Source organism: Meles meles, chromosome 1 (genome assembly GCF_922984935.1).
Source record: "Meles meles chromosome 1, mMelMel3.1 paternal haplotype, whole genome shotgun sequence".
In the NCBI taxonomy this organism is placed as follows: domain Eukaryota; kingdom Metazoa; phylum Chordata; class Mammalia; order Carnivora; family Mustelidae; genus Meles; species Meles meles.
In genome coordinates, this window is record NC_060066.1 from 117120682 (window position 1) to 117138139 (window position 17458).

The following is a 17458-nucleotide window of genomic DNA, read 5'->3' on the forward strand; positions in this document are numbered from 1 at the left end:
CAGAGGGTTTATTTTTCTGTTCTGTTCACTGTCATATCTCCAGTATCTAGAACTGTATTTGACTCTTAGAAGGCACTCAATAAACACTTGCTTAAATTAATGAGTGTTGAATAAATAATGTTAGGAAGCCATACTGGTATAGCCTTTTTGTCCTACAACTGAAGGGCACTTGTCAATTTTATAAACAGATAAAACTGCTTCGGAACTGTGAAACTTCACCATAATGACCTTAAGATTTTAAAAATATCAACATTATGATCAGCTCATAGAATCAATGAAAAGCATTTATTTGCATCCAAAATATTTTAATAATAAAGAATAAAGAGTACATCTTAATGTGTTCCTAGCATTCAATGGATAACTTCACAAATTTGAAAAATTAAAACAATTTTTATGAATACAAGAAAGACAAAAACAAAATATAATCATCTTATTATCTGAATAGAATTACAAGGTTTCAGGTAATGTGGTAATTTAGGCCAAAACATAAAAATCATAAAAAACAAATTATGTAAATACAAAAAAGTCTCAACGTCAGAAAATGTTTGGCTCTTCAGAAAATAAAACATCTTTAACTATAAATCTGATGTTATTAGGCTCCTTAATCACACTGATTTCCTGAGATTAAACAAATAACTTCTCTGCATCCTGTAGTTTTTTTTTCCTATCCATTTTAGCAATTACAGCCCAACGATCTTCTCGCATTTTTCTTGTAGCTCCAAACTTCAGCGTAGATCCAGGGGTTGTTAGAGATGAAGGGGTCTGAATATAAAATCAAATTAAATCAAATCAAATCAAAATATGTTTAATTTAAAAAGATAAAGTCCAGCTTTTGCAATTTGATTTCTGAAGTAAAAATTAAAAACTACCTTAAAAAAAACATACTACCTTTTTTGGTGTTCTGACACAAAGATGAGAAGTTGTTGGATTATTATTCTTGTATAATTTTTTCAATGTCTCTTCCTCTGAAACCATGCTCTTAAAGAAAAATACAAAAAATTTAATCTGGGGTCTGTCATCACTAATATTAAAATTTTGTCCATATATCACAGAGAGGAGGAGAAAGACAAGGAAGGGAAGGGAGGGGAAAGGCAGAAAGAACGGAGGTGAAAGAAGGGAGAGAAGAGAAAGAGGAGAGAAAAAAAGAAGAACTGAAGGCAATGACAAAATAAATACTCAATCTTCCAAACAAGGATAGAAATTTAGATTCTATTAACAATACTGTATTATATGAAATACAACATGTATGTAAATAGTACTTTTCTACTGATTTCTACTTCAGTTTCAGAGTCTTTATACTACCACTTTTCTTTCCACTTCCCCCCAGCGTACTTATACTTTGGCCTTATAATAAGCAAACTCACACTGTGGCCTTATAATAAGCACGTATAATCCTTTAAAAATTATAATGTTATCAACTATCAACTTATGAGTATTGTAATTCCCCAATAACAGCTAACACTAATTTAGTAATTTATGTTAGTAGCTGTTTTAAGTACTTTGCCTATTTTAATTAATTTTAATCCTCACAATAATTTTATAAAGTAGGTATACTATTATTATCCCCATTTAAAAGGTGAAGAATTAAGACACAGAAATGTTAAGTACTTTGCCTAAGATTACACAACTAGTTAAGAGGTGGAGCTGGGATTCAAATCCAGATAGGTTGGCTCTAGAAATCCACTCTCTTAATGAATATACTACACAGATTTATTAGTCTGGGGAGCAATCAGTTCACAGTATCTTGTCCTGTTCACTAAAGTCATATTTACAGAGGCTTCATGAATAAAAATATTCAAACAGATTTACACAGAGTTATATCTACAACATTCATCTTTTCGTGTGCTTGTTGGCCATTTGTATATCCTCTTTGGAGAAATGTGTATTCAAGTCCTTTGTCCATTTTTTATCAGGTTATATGGTTTTTATTGTTGAGTTATGGGAGTTCTTTATGTATTCCATTTATCCCTTTTCAGATATATGATTGGAAATATTTTCTGCCATTCTTGAGCTTGTCTTTTCACTTTCTTCATAGTGTCCTTTAAAGCACAAAAATTCTTAATTTTGAAGTCAAATTTATCAGCTTTCTCTTTTCTTGCCTGTACTTCTGGTGTCTTACTCATGAGGCCCTTGCTAAATTCAAAGTCATGAAAATTTCCCCAATATTTTCTTCTGTTTCATAGCTCTAGCCTTTAAGTTTTGGTTTTTGATCCATTTTGATTAATTTTTATATGTGGTATAAAAAGTCTAACTTCATTCTTTTGCATGTGGATTTCCAATATCCAGTTCTAACACCATTAGCTGGGAAAAAAAAAAAAAAAAGTCCTTTCCCCCACTGAGTGGTCTTGGCATTCTTGCCAAAAACTAATTGGATATATTTGTGAGAATTTATATCTGGGCTCCTTTATTCCATTGATCTATAGATCTGCCCTTATCCTACTACTAATCTGTTTAAATTACTAGCTTTGTAGAAACTTTCAAGGCTGAGAACTGTGAGTCCTCCAGCATTACCCTTCTTTTTTAAAATTATTTTAGCTATTTGGGGGACCCTTGCAATTGTATATGAATTTGAGTATCAGATTTTCCATTTCTGCCAAAAAGCTGTTGGAATTTTAAGGTTGCACTAATTTGTGGACTGCTTTCGGTAGTACTGACATCTTTTTATTATGTTCAAATAGCCAGCGTATAGGACATCTTCACAGGTTTAAGGCTTCACACCCATAAACACAATTTTTTTTTCTAATTCTTTGGGTCTTCTTTAATTTCCTTCAGCAATGTTTTGTAGTTTTCATTGTATTTCAGTATTTCACTTTATTCGTTATGTTTGTTCCTATTCAATTTGTTTAGATGATAATGGATATGGATAATTTTCTTAATTTTCTTTAATTATCTTTTGGATTAATCATTGTTGGTATATAAAAACATAACTGATGTCATGTGTTTCTATACCCTTCCACATTGCTGAATTCATTTCTTAGCTCTAGTAGCCTGCTTGCGGAGTCTTTGTGATTTTCAATGGATAGGATTATGGCATAAGCAAAGAGTTTTACCTCATTCTCATTTGTATGCCTGCTTTTTCTCTCCCTCCATATCCCTTTGTTTTTGTCTAATAGCCTAATAGTTCTGGCTAGAACTTCCAGTACAACGTTGACCAGCAGTGGTGAAAGTGGACATCCTTGTCTCGTATTTGCTTTTTTTTTTTTTAAGGTTTTATTTATTTCTCAGAGACACAGCAAGACCTGAGCTGAAGGCAGACGCTTAATGACTGAGCCACCCAGGTGCCCACCCCCATCACATTCTTAATTTAAGGGATAAGTTTTCAATTGAGTAGGATGTTAGCTCCAAGTTTTCATAAGTATTTTTTATCATGCTGAGGAATTGTTCTAGCATGAAAAAAATGTTGGATTTTGTCAAATGCCTTTTCTGTACTAATTGAGATGATCAGATGGGATTTTTCCCCCTTCATTCTATTAATGATGATATACTACACTGATTTTCTTATATTGAACCACTCTGGCATTTCTTGGATAAATCCCACTTGGTCATGGTGAATACAACTTTTTTTTTAAAGATTTTATTTATTTATTTGACAGAGGTCATGAGTAGGCAGAGAGGCAGGCAAAGACAGAGAGAGGGGGAAGCAAGCTCCTTGCTGAGCAGAGAGCCCCATATGATGCGGGGCTTGATCCCAGGACCCTGGGATCATGACCTGAGCCGAAGGCAGAGGCTTTAACCCACTGAGCCACCCAGGCACTCGGTGAATGCAATTTTTAATATGATATGAAATTTGACTTGCTAATATTTTGAGGATTTTTACACAGACATTCATAAAGGATAATAGCCTTTAACTTTCTTTTCTAGTAATGTCTTTATCTTACTTTGATATCAAGGTAGTGCTGGCCTCATATAATGAGTTATCAAGAGTGCCTCCATCAGAAAGGTTAAATACCCAACTTTCTATCAACATGAATGGGACTGGAGGAGATTATGCTGAGTGAAATAAGCATAGAGTCAATTATCATATGGTTTCACTTACTTGTGGAGCATAAGGAATAACATGGAGGACATTAGGAGAAGAAAAGGAAAAGTGAATTGGGGGAAATCTGAGGGAGAGACAAACCATGAGATACTGTGGACTCAGAGAGGGTTTTGAAGGGGAGGGGGAAGGGGGGATGGGTGAGACTGGTGGTGGAGATTGAGGAGGGCACATATTGCATGGAGCACTGGGTGTGGCATAAACAATGAATCTTGGAACACTGAAAAATAAAATTTAAAAAAAGAGTTCTCAAAAAAAAAGTTCTTTCCAACTTTTCTGAAGTCTGAAAAGGTTATATCCTCAAATGTTTGATACAATCTATCAAGGAAATCATCTGGTCCAGGACTTTTCTTTGTTGAGAGGTTTTTGATTACTAAGTCAAATTCTTTATTGATAGGCCTATAGATAGGCCTGTTGAGGTTTTCTATTTCTTCTTGAATCAGTTTAATTTGTGCATTTCAGGGGTTTTACCCATTTGTTCATTTCTTCTAAGGTATATAATTTATTAGCATATATTCACAGTATTTTTTTATCTCTAATTAGTAATAATGAACCCACTTTCCATTTCTGATTCTATTTATATCTTGTTAGTCTAGCTAAAGATTTGTCAATTTTTTTAATCTGAAAAGATTTGTATTTGAAAAAACATTTGAAAAAATACATAAATTTTGGTTTTGTTGATTTTATCTATTGTTTTCTATTTTCTAATTTGTTTATCTCCCCTTGAATCTTCATTATTTCCTTCTTCCTGCTAGTTTTGGGTTTGGTTTGCTCTTCTTTTTCTAGTTCCATAAAGTGTAAAGTTATTGATTTGAGATCTTTCTTTTTTAATATAGGAATTTGGAGCTATACATTTCCCTCTGAATTTTTGCTGTAACACATAAGTTTTGGTATACTGTGTTTTCATTTTTATTCATATCTGAGTCTTAACTTCCCTTGTGATTTCTTCTTTGATCCACTGGCTGATTAAAAAGTGTGTTAATTTCAGGGCATCTAGGTGGTTCAGTCAGTTAGGCATCTGACTCTTGATTTTGATTCAGGTCATGATATCAGAGCCCTGGGATGGAGCCCCACATATGTGCTCAGCGGGGAGTCTCTTTCTCCCTCTTCCTCTGCCTCCTCCCCAACCCCATCCCCCCACCGCCCATTCTCTCCTCCCTCTCTCTAATGAATAAATAAAATTTTTAAAAAAGAAACTTAAACATGTGAGTCTTATAACTGAGTATGTCTGCAAATCAGATTCTTCCCTTTCCCCAGGATTTGCTATATAGTGAGGTAGTTTTGTCCTGCTTTATGCTGTACAAGTTTCTGTACCAGGGATTAGCCTGGGTTAAAAATTTGGGACCTTCTCACATTTTTTTTTTTTTTGAGCCCGTCTTTCCATGGGCATGTGCAGCAGTTTTAAATACCCCAGAAATGTGACTGCTCTTGATGTCCTAATTTTTTTAAATGTCTGATCCTCCAAAGAATAAAAGTGAAAAAAATAAGAAAAAGAAAACGAGTTACAGTTCATTTAAATCCTCTGTAAGACACCTCCAGCCAGTGAGAATTGAATGGCAGCCAGTTTCTGTGCCTGTGATAAGAAGTGATGAGAAGCAGCAATGATAATACAGAACACTGAATCTTGATATTCAGAGAAAAAGTCCTTATTGCTCACCTTGGCTACAGCAAGACATGAGCATTGTTGTCTGCCACAGGACAATGGATTGGATGATAGGTAGCCACTACCATTCTTAAGGATGAAATTGACCAAAATTAACTATAATTTACCAAGTTTCAACCCTGGAAGTTGCAAGCATTCAAACAGTCTATAGAGTTCCAAAATAGTTACTTCAGACAGTTTCTGCAAGTACAATTGCTGTCTAGGCAGAGAAATTTGTGGTATTTCCTACTCTATCACCTTCTGTAAGGTCACTCCAGACAATCCATTTTTAAATCTAACTTTTTATAATTATTTGAATGTTCACCAAAATTTAAACGCAACAATAAGAAAATTGCAAAACAGTAACTTCGAGTGATAATTATAATCAAATAAACTGGGCTATGAAATGTATTTTTAGGCAAGTATAAATAACTGTGCATACTTCTAGAATACTATAGTATGCCTACTGTGTTACAAAGCTGTGATGCTCCTTTTAAAAATGAAATCATGAATCATTCTGAATCTCAGTTAAGAAACTAGCTTAAATTCACACAGCTAGAAAAACAATATGGATTCCAACCCTGATTGTCTAATTCCAGATCTCACAGTCTTTCTACTAATTCTCCTTACATTTTTATGTATCTGGACTTCAGTTTGAGCTGGCAGTTATTATGTATAACAACTTACATAGGCTATGGAGCTAAACTGTTCAAATTTTGGCTACATGCCTTACTAGCTACATAATCTTGGGCAAGGTACCATATGACTCAGTTTTCTCATCTATAAAATGAAAATAACAGCACTGTATATACTTCTAATATGGGATTACTCTAAGAAATACCTATATAATGTTTGCAATGGTGTTGGTTCACAGTTTTAATCATTAAAATGTTAATCATCATCTATAAAACAAAGAGGCACTTAAGGATTCTATAAATTAACTTCAATAATTAGCATTTTAAGACTTCAACTACTCATTATTCCAGAACAAATGAAAATAGAGGGTTCCAAAGCAGCTTCGAAAGCTTGAAGGATCTCAAAAGTTAAAAGTGGCAAAAACGAAACAAACTAGCACCTTTAACTGGAATTTTGTAATTAAGAATCTTTGGTATATTGCTTCATTTTGTGTGATGAGGTTTCTTTTTAAATTAAGTGATCTAAATTTATTCTCAATAAATATTATGACAAGAAAATACTGGTAGGTGTGGATACACTCATGGGAGGGAATAACTAGTAATACAAACTGGTAGGGGTAATATCTTCTTTAAACAACTCATCTTTAATACATTAACTCTTTAAGAATGATAAAAATGCTATACTTGTCAACTAATACCTTGATACAGGTTTTAACCAGTAAGTGGTATAAAATTAGGAACAGGTATAATATGCAAAATCAAGAGGGGCCCTAAAATTTGGCCATAGCAAGCTTCACCTAACCTCTCTTAAAAAAAAAATAAAAGAAAGAAAGAAGGAAAGAAAAAGAAAAAGAAAGAAAAGTATGTGGTAAAAAACTTCTTTATAACAATCCACTGGAAAACAAGATGGTTTAATCATCTCATGTGCCAATTATGTTACATCAAGTATTTGAAAATGCCATGTTTTCTGAAGTTAGATTATTTAAACCCTATTTCTCCAAAATGCTGCAAAAGCATAGGGTTCTGTGTTACAGAGTTCTATATTTTAGTATTGCAATAGTAGATACTATGTGTATATATTATACATATTCATCAAAAATGTGTAAAAATTATAATGTAAAAAATACTGATTTGTAGTATTTTTACCAAGAGATCAGTCGTTTCTGAGCTATCCGAATTAATATCAAACTCAAAGACCATTTTTCTCTTTTTATTACTTTCTTCCGTGGGTATATTCTTGCTTTCTCTTTGCTGAATTTTTAATTTCGTTGGTGTCTTCACAGTATATGCCTATCCAAAAAGGAAAACAACATATTATCTTATCAAAAAACCCTATACTGTTGGTAACTCAAGTTGAATCTTTAGTAATTAATAACTCTCCATTATCAGTGGGATGTATATAGAGATTTTTTATAAGAATTTCATTCAGACATTTTTGATACTAAAACTTCTAACTTTCTTCAAACAACTTATAGCAGTAGACTTTTTTCCCCCCCTTCCCTTCAACTTACTGAAGAAAATAATGACAGGAGAGAGTGGGGAGAGAGATACTCTCTAGCATCAGCAGTCAACAATCTTAAGGAAAGAGGGACTTTAATTTTTCTACCAATAATTAAGACCAAAGAACTGAATGAGCTTTGCTCTTTCTATAGAAATCCTTACTGATTTATGAGAAAATAGGTATACTTATATTTTGTTCATAAAGTAATTCACATTAGTCAATGTTTATATTCCATATTACCCTGTAAGTTTTATAATTTTTTAAAGTATCTTTAAAAAGTTAAGTCAGTGACATCAGCAAAAGTGGCAAAGCAAAGTATTCCAAAAATATGCTCTTCCATAAAGCAATAAAAATACTAGTAAAATGGTCAAAGTCAGCTTTTTGAGAACTCCGGAAATTAACCAAAAGCTTGCCACAAACTGTAGTGCTTATCTTTTTTTAATGGCCGAACATCTGTAACAAGAGCAAGCTTTGTGGTTTTTTAACTTTTCTTCATCCCAGTCCCTGTCCTCTATGTTACCCTTAAAAAAATAATATCCCACACTCTTGATCCAGTCTGAGAGCCATTAGATAGCACAGAACAGAACTGAGAGCTCCTCCAAAGCTTTATTCCCCAAAAGTTGTCATTTTAACTTGTCTAGTGGTTCTCTGAAAGACCTCACTTACAAGGCTGATTGTATTTAACCTGACTTAGAGCTCATTATTACAAAAACTTTCTCCTTCTTGTGAACTACAGCATAGTATCTGTCAAAACAATTATAAGCAAGCATTTAACTTTGCAGCTCCATGAGGCAATGGAGCTGGACAAATGACAGGGCAAATGTCAGACTAATGAAACAAGATGAGATCGGGAGGAAGAAAAACTGTAAGACACTCTTAATCTCACAAAACAAACTGAGGGTTGCTGGGGGGAGGGGTGTGTGTGGAGAGGGTGGTTGGGTTATGGACATTGGGGAGGGTATGTGGTATGGTGAGTGCTGTGAAGTGTGTAAGCCTGACAATTCACAAACCTGTATCCCTGAGGCAAATAATACATTATATGTTAATAAAAATAATTTTAAAAAAGAACTTCAAACAAACAGGTAGGAAATGAGATATCCATAGGGGCTTTGAAAAGCTGACATTAATGGCAAAATAAAATAAAATCTAAAGTTAACAGTAATGTACCAACGTATGTTTCCTAGTTTTGACAAATGTACATGGTAATGTTAAGATGTTAACAATGTAGAAACGGGTGATAGACATAAAGGAATTCTATGTACTAACTTTGCAATTTTCTATAAATCTAAAATTATGGTAAAAAGATGTTCTTTCTAAAAAAGTAAGGTCACCACACCTATGAGAATGGCTAAAATCATAAAGATATAAAATATCATGTAGTGGCAAGGATGTGGAGCAACTAGACTTCTCATTCACTGCCAGCTAGGATATAAATTTATGTAATGATTTTTTTGTAAAACATGATTGGCAGTGTGATACTATAGAAAATATATATTTAGTCTTTGTCCCCAGTTCCTGACATAGAACTTTTAAAAACCCATGTAATTTCCTGAGTGATAGGGGTGATCAGAGCATCTTTTGTACAATATTCAATCTTTGTCCCCCAGTAATGGATAGGAGTCTTTCGTTTTTCAAAATAAGCTCCTTTCAACTGGACCAAAGTTAACACTAATGAAATAACTGACAGTAAGGGGCTCCTAGATAATTTGAGGATGGTGGCTAGTAACCAGAAAAACCAAGGCTTGATTAGAAGTTTGTAAATCAGCTACACCCCTTAACCAGGATCCTAGGAGAGGAGAGGGGATGGAGATTGAGTTAAACATCAATGACCAATGATTTAATCAGTCATGCTAGGTAATGAAACCTCCATAAAAACCCCTAACTGATGGGGTTCTGAGAGTTTCCATGTTGGCAAACACATAGAGGTACTGGAAGTGTGGCACTCTTGAAGAAAGCATGGAAGTTCTGTACCCCTTCCCTCACACTTTGTCCTATTCATCTTTTCCATCTGGCTGTTCTTGAGTTGTACCCTTTATAATAAAATGGTAATGGTAAGCAAAGGAATCTCCTAAGTTCTGAGAATCATTCTAGCAAATTAGCAAACCTGAGGAGGGAGGTTATAAGAATCCCCAATTTAGAGACAGTTGTTCAGTAGTATAAGGGGCAAACCAGGATTGTAACTAGTGTCTGAAGTGAAAGCAGTCTTGTGGGAGCGAGCCCTTAACCTGTGGGGTCTACATTAACTCCAGGTAGTGTCAGAATTTAATCAAGTTGTAGGACAACTAATTGGCGTCTAAAGAATCAGAGAACTGGTATGGGGTGGGGGACCCCACATGTTTTGTATCACAGTAAATAACAAACAAACAAACAAAAAAACCTCAGTCAATATCTATTAAGATGGAACATCGTATACATAACCCTATAACCCAGCAATTTCATTCCCAAAGACATACCCAACCAAAATGCATACAGATCAAATACCAGAATTTTTATAGCAAGACTATGCATGAAAGCACACTCTGGAAACCACCCAAAAGTCAACTAATAATACAACAGATAAATAAACTGTGGTATATCACGCAATGGAATATCATATAGAAATATAAACAGAAAACTAAAACTTCAAGCAACAATATGGATGAGTCCCACAAACATAATATTAAGTGGAAAAAGTCAAAACAAAAAATGATTCTATTTATAAAAAATGCAAAAATGGAAAAGAGAAAATACAAAAACAGATACAGCTAATATTAGAGTTGGGACAATATATGGCCTTGGAGGAGAAGCCGGTGACTAAAAGGGGGGCAGGAAAATCTTCAGAGGTGATAGTAAGATTCTGTGCTTTAATCTGAGTGCTGGTTATAAAGTCATGTTTAGTGTGTAAAGAATCATCAAGTTGCATAATTAATATCTGTGCATTTTTCTTGCATATATTTCAATATAAAGTTTTTTTTTAAGTAAGTTCATTCTATATGAAGATCACTTCATACTCTGAATAATATAAATACAACAAGATAATTTTATGTAAAAACCTCTCTAAGCTATGTAGTTTACTAATTTTCATAACTTCCATGGTATGGATAATATTGTATATGTAGCAGGAAGTGAGAGAGACTCTTCCTTTTACTCAGGAACTGTCAACTGGGGCACAAAGCTGCGGAAAAAAATGCTAGTAACCCATATTCTAAAGAAAGCAACCTATGATTAAAGTCAGATCCTTCTCTAGGGCTTATTAAAAAGTGGTTAAACTGGCCCTACAATCACCAAACACCTCCCTTCTTCCCAGTTATTTTAAGGAAACTGGAAGGGGAAGGCATAAAATTTCAGCATAGAGAGAGGTCGAAATATTTTTTCTTTCAATTTCTAAGGCAGGTGAGGAGACAACTCTTAACAGTAGTCTAAGAAAAAACAGAGGTGCCTTCAAGAAGGATTGGCATCCACTCTCTTGCTAGATATAAACTTAGGAAGAGATTTTATGTCTTTGTGTCTGGCTGTATAGTTTAGAGTAAAAAGAAATTAGAGAGAGATGAATGGTAGGAGGAAGGGTCAGAAATGTAGCATTCTGCACTGCTATTTAGCATGGAAAGGTTGAATGAATTCCCCATGGATTAAGGGAACATGTGAAAGATAGTAACTGAGCCATCTTGTTGTTGGCACCTGACACACTGAGGGCTGACTGCTAAATAAAAGACTGGCAACAAGATGATACAAAAGTATACAGCAAAGCGAAGTAACTGGGGTGATACTGAAAAATATTATATCAGAATCACATTACCCACATCAGGGAATGCCATCTGGTGAATGACAGAAAATTATGGAATCTGCCCAAAATATCATTAAGTTGTAGATAATGATATTTAAAAAAAAAAACAACAGTTTCATGCCGGTATCACAAAAATTGAATTTGTTTTTTATTTCAATGTGTGATACCAGATATATATGATACCAGAACCTTCTTTTTTAACTAAAAAAATTATGAGCTTCTGAGAAATTTTAGCAACCAACCTTTGGTAATGGTGTAGATAAAGTACTTTTGGCAGATGTCCACAAATAGTCTCTTTTATCTTTGGATTTGCCATGGTCAGCTGATGTGAAGTTTCGAGATATACTTTGTGAAGGAGCAGCTTTAGAATCAAATTTCCAATAATGAGTTTCAGGTGCTTCCAGTAAAGGTGTCTGTATTTTCTATATTGAACAACAAAAGGGAATAAAATCATCACTACGTGTCATTTTAAAGTGCAGCAATTAGTAGAAATAACACTGGAATAAACTAGAATTTATCCTCAAATTTACTATTAATTGGATAACTTTGAATAAATTATCCTTATTTTGTCACTTTATTTTCCCATTGAAGATGAAAATGCTATCTGCCTGTCTTCACAGAGCTGCTATGAAAAGAAATAAAATGTCTCAACTCTTTAAATGGCCAAAAGTTGAGGATTTGCTGAAGAAAAAAATCTCTATTCCTGGTGGCAAAGAGCCTTTCTTTGTGGTTCATTACAATAGCCTTAAAGCCAAAGGGCAGTTTATTCTCAATTCTATCCATTCTCTTTTATGCTTTCATATTTCATCTCTCTCATCTATAAAAATATCAGCCTTTCCTATCCACCAGCCTCATTCTCCACAAAAAAAAAAAAGAAAGAAAAGAAAGAAAGGAAAATAGTGAAGAAAAATTACAAAAGTAGAGAACCAGAAAAATTTCCAGGAGGAAAACAATGACTATTTTCTTCAATTCTGAAGATAAATTACAGATTTACTCTAAATACTTAGACTTTATTTCAACTTAATTTCTTCCATTTTCTTTCTACCTTATATGTATCTTCCCTTTAGCACCTGACTTATCTTTCTAGTGAAAGTTCATAATAACTGCTTTAGTGGAATTGTGTTAGGTGCTTTCTAATTTTAACACTTTCTTTCATCACCACCATCTTCGTGAATACAATCACAGCCATTACAAGAAAAAAATGGAGTGTGTGCATGCACATACACACACACACACACACACATACACACACACCAGATCTATTCTCAAAGGTTCAGTGGTTAAATATGCAGTAGATTTAAGTTAGGAGCATATAGGATGTGGTATAAAGAGGTGACCACATGCAGTATAAAAACACTGGACTGATGGGTGAAGAGATAAAGGTAGATGTGGTATACACACACACAGAAGAATATTACACAACTATAAAAAAGGCTGAAATTGTGCCATAACCATGGATGGACCTAGAAGGTATTATACTAAGTGAAATAAATTAGACTGAGAAAGACAAATACCCTATGATTTCACTCACATGGAATAAAAAAAAATGATAAGTGAATAAACAAAAAAGCAGAATCAGACCTATATATGCACAGAACTGATAGTTGTCAGATATGCGGAGGATGGGCAAAACAGATAAAGGAAAGTGGGAGATACAGTCAGGGAATGAATAAATCATGGGAATAAAAGGCACAGCATAAGGAAAACAGTCAATGATATTGTAATAGCAGTGTAATAGGACAGATGGTAGCTATACTTGTGACGAACACAGCATAATGTACAAAATTGGTGAATCACTATGTTGCACACATGAACTTATGTAACATTGTGTGTTAAATACATATATATGTGTGCTAAATATATATGTGTTTATATATGTTTTTATATATATGTGAGATACACACACACACACACACACACACACACACACACACACACATCCATTGGACCAGGAGTCAGGTAATATGCTCTTCTCTCCTAAATCTTAAACTATCTTGGCTGGGAGATATTTAGTAATCTCCAAGTACCTCTAGGCTTAAATTTATCCATCTATATAATCAAGGGACTAAATGAGATGATTTGTAGGTTTCTGCCCAGTTCTAGTGATCTCACTTCATAATCCTCTTTCCAGCAGATAGAAATTTTGGTAGCATTTTTTCCACACAGTGGTATTTCCGTATCCTCATTCCTATATATTTCTGTCATAGGTGATAACACAGTTTTGATGAAAACAATTTTTTTTTCTCTCTCTGAATTCATCAGTCATTCTCAGGATCTCCAAAATGTTTAACTCTTTTCATGGGAAAATTTTTCCCTCCTGGAAGAACTCAGAATGACAACTACACCACCTAGCGGCCAAATCTGGGAATTCAACACTTCCCTGATAGAACAGCAGCTTGAAAGAAAATGCACCCCCATTCTAGAATGCTGAAATAAACCTCTTCATGATAAGTCATAGAAATGTATGTACTTTCCTACCAGTCACATTCTTTCTGAATGTTGCATTTCCAGTGATGCATATACAAGCAGATCTCATTCCATTGCACTTCACTTTGTTGCACTTCAGAGATGCTGTATTTTTTGGTGTTTTGGGGTTTTTTTTGCAAAATGGAAGGTCTGTGGCAACCCTGACCCAGGCAAGTCTATCAGCACCATTTTTCCAACAGCATTTGCTCACTTAGTGTCATTTGTATCACTTTGTATCACATCTTGGTAATTCTTAAATATTTCAAATTTCTGCATTATTATTATTATTTGTTACAGTAATCTGGGATTTGGTGCTCTTCGATGTTACTATTATAATTGTTTGGGAACACCATGAACCACATCCATATAAGACGGAAAACTTAACTTAAAAGCTGTGTGTTCTGACTGCTCCACTGGCCTACTATTCCCCATCTCTCTCCCTGTCCTTGAGCCTCCCTACTCCCTGAAACAAAACAAAACTGAAATTAGGCTAGTCAAAAGCTACAAAGGCTTCTATGTGTCCAAGTGAATAAGAGAGTCACCCATCTCTCACTTTAAATCAAAAGCTAGAAATGACTGAGCTTAGGGAGAGGAAGGCATGTTGAAAGCTGAGATAGACCGAAAGTTAAGCCTCTTGCACCAACCACTTAGCCAAGTTCTGAATGCAAAGGAAAAGTTCTTGAAGGATACTAAAAGTCTACTTCCAGGGCACCTGGGTGGCTCAATGGGTTAAGCCGCTGCCTTCGGCTCAGGTCATGATCTCGGGGTCCTGGGATTGAGTCCCATGTCGGGCTCTCTGCTCAGCAGGGAGCCTGCTTCCCTCTCTCTCTCTCTCTCTCTCTCTGCCTGCCTCTCTATCTACTTGTGATCTCTTTCTGTCAAATAAATAAATAAAATCTTAAAAAAAAAAAATCTACTTCCAGTGAGCACACAAATGATAAGAAAGTGAAACAGTCTTTACGTATACGGAGAAAGTTTTAGTGGTCTGGATAAAAGCTCAAACCAGTCAAAATACTACCTTAAGTCAAAACCTACTCCAGAGCAAGGCCCTAACGCATCAATTCTGTGAAGGTGGAGAGAGGTGAGGAAGCTACAGAAGAAAAGTCTGAAACTAGCAGAGGTTCATTCATGAAATTTAAGGAAAGAAGCCATCTCCGTAACAAAAAAGTGCAAGATAAAGTGTACCTGGGTGTTAGTCATTATCCCAGGATCCTGGGATCCAGCCCCTAGTTAGGCACCCTGCTCAGAAGGGAGTCTTGCTTCTCCCTCTCCCTTTGCCTCTGTGCCCCACCCCCATGACTCATGCTCTCTCACTCATTCACTCTCTCTCTCAAATATATAAAGTCTTCAAAAAAAACCCAAAAAACAGAAAACAAAAAACAAAGCATGTTTGCCTAGGTGGCTCAGTGGGTTAAGCCTCTGCTTTCAGCTCAGGTCATGATCTCAGGGTCCTGGGATTGAGCCCCACATCAGGCTCTTTGCTCAGCAGGGAGCCTGCTTCCCCATCTCTCTCTGCCTGCCTCTCTGCCTACTTGTGATCTCTCTGTCAAATAAATAAATAAAAATCTTAAAAAAAAAAAAAGAAGTACAAGGTAAAAGCAGCAAGTGTTAATGTAGAAGATACTGAAGTTATCCAGAAGATTTAGCTAATTAAGTACCGAAGGCGTCTACACTAAACAAGAGAGTTTCAAGCTAGGGAAAATAGCCATATATTGGAAGACGATGCCATCTAAGACCTTCATATGTAGAGAGAAGTCAATGCCTGCCTAAAATGTTTCTAAGGACAGGCTGACTCCCTTATTAGGGACTAATGCAGTTGGTGACTTAAGTTGAAGCCAGTGCTCATTAATGATTGTGAAATTCCTAGGGTCCTTTAAGAATTATGCTAAATCTACTTGCCTGTGCTCTACAAACAGAAAAACAAAGCCTGGATTATAGTATATTTGATTACAATATGGTTTAACTAAATATTTTAAGCCTACCATTAAGACCTACTGCTCAGACAAGATTCCTTTCAAGATATTGCTCATGGACAATGTATCTGGTTACCCAATAGTTCTGATGGAGACATACAAAATTAACGTTGTGATACCTGCTAACACAACATCATTCTGCACCCCATGGATCAAGGAATCATTCTCACTTTCAAGTCTTATTATTTAAGAAATATATTTTATAAGACTATAGCTGCCATAGATAGTGATTCTACTGATGGATATGGGAAAAGTAAATGGAAAACCTTCTGGAAAAGAGTCACCAATCTAGATGCCATTAAGAATATTTGTGATTCAGGCACCTGGGTGGCTCAGTTGTTAAGCGTCTGCCTTTGGCTCAGGTCATGATCCCAGGGTCCTGGGATCGAGCCCCAAATCGGACTCCCTGCTCGGCAGGAAGCCTGCTTCTCCCTCTCCCACTCTCCCCGCTTGTGTTCCCTCTCTCACTATGTCTCTCTCTCAAAAAATAAATAAAATCTTAAAAAAAAAAAAAGAATATTTGTGATTCATAGGAAGAGGTCAAATATCAATATTAATAGGAATTTGGCAGAAGCTGATTTCAGCCCTCATGGATGACTATGTATAAGGGGTTCAAGACTTCCTGACAGAAATAACTGCAGATGTGGTGGAAACAGCAAGAAAACTGGAATTAGAAGTGGACCCTGGGGGCACCTGGGTGGCTCAGTGGGTTAAAGCCTCTGCCTTCCGCTCAGGTCATGATCTCAGGGTCCTGGAATCGAGCCCCACATCGGGCTCTCTGCTCAGCAGGGAGCCTGCTTCTCTTCCTCTCTCTCTCTGCCTCTCTGCCTGCTTGTGATCTCTGTCAAATAAATAAAATCTTTAAAAAAAAAAAAAAAGTGGACCCTGAAGATGTGACTTAATGGCTGCAATCTCATGATAAAATAAGTGAGGAGTTGCTTCCTAGGGATCAGCAAAAAGAAGTGGTTTCTTGAAATGAAACCTACTCCTGGTGAAGACTGCTGAAAATGGCAACAGACGATTTAGAATATTACGTAAATTTAATTGATAAGTCAACAGCAGCACTTGAGAGGATTTACTCTGATTTTGAAAGAAGTTCTACTGTAGGTAAAATGCTATCAAACAACAACCCCTGCTACAGAGGAATCTTTCTTGAAAGGAAGAGTCAATGAAGAAAACTGCATTGTTGTCTTATTTTACAAAATTGTCAAGGTCATCCCAACTTTCAGTAACCATCACCCTTGATCAGTCAATAGCCATTAATATGAAGGCAAGATGCTCCACCAACAAAAAGATTTCAACTAATAGAAAGCTCACATGACGGTCAGCATTTTTAAGTAACACAGTATCTTTAAGATTTTTTTTCTTTTTCCATTTTTTTACTATGTTCAGTTTAGCCAACATGATACTTTATATGGAAAACCCCAAAGACTCCACCCCTA

General features: G+C 35.4%; 1 protein-coding gene across 1 annotated transcript in view; it reads right to left on the bottom strand.

The window, feature by feature from the left end:
• Positions 1 to 345: 345 nt before the first annotated feature.
• The window catches only part of SYCP1 (synaptonemal complex protein 1), a 145204-nt gene continuing 128091 nt past the window's right edge, over positions 346 to 17458 (bottom strand). Inside the window, exons 27-30 of the mRNA XM_045998046.1 lie at positions 11820 to 11999; positions 7460 to 7603; positions 889 to 978; positions 346 to 762 (exon numbers count right to left, since the gene is read on the bottom strand). Of these exons, the coding sequence (XP_045854002.1) occupies positions 625 to 762; positions 889 to 978; positions 7460 to 7603; positions 11820 to 11999 (552 nt within the window). The 3' untranslated portion in view covers positions 346 to 624. The remainder of the gene's footprint in view (positions 763 to 888; positions 979 to 7459; positions 7604 to 11819; positions 12000 to 17458) is intronic.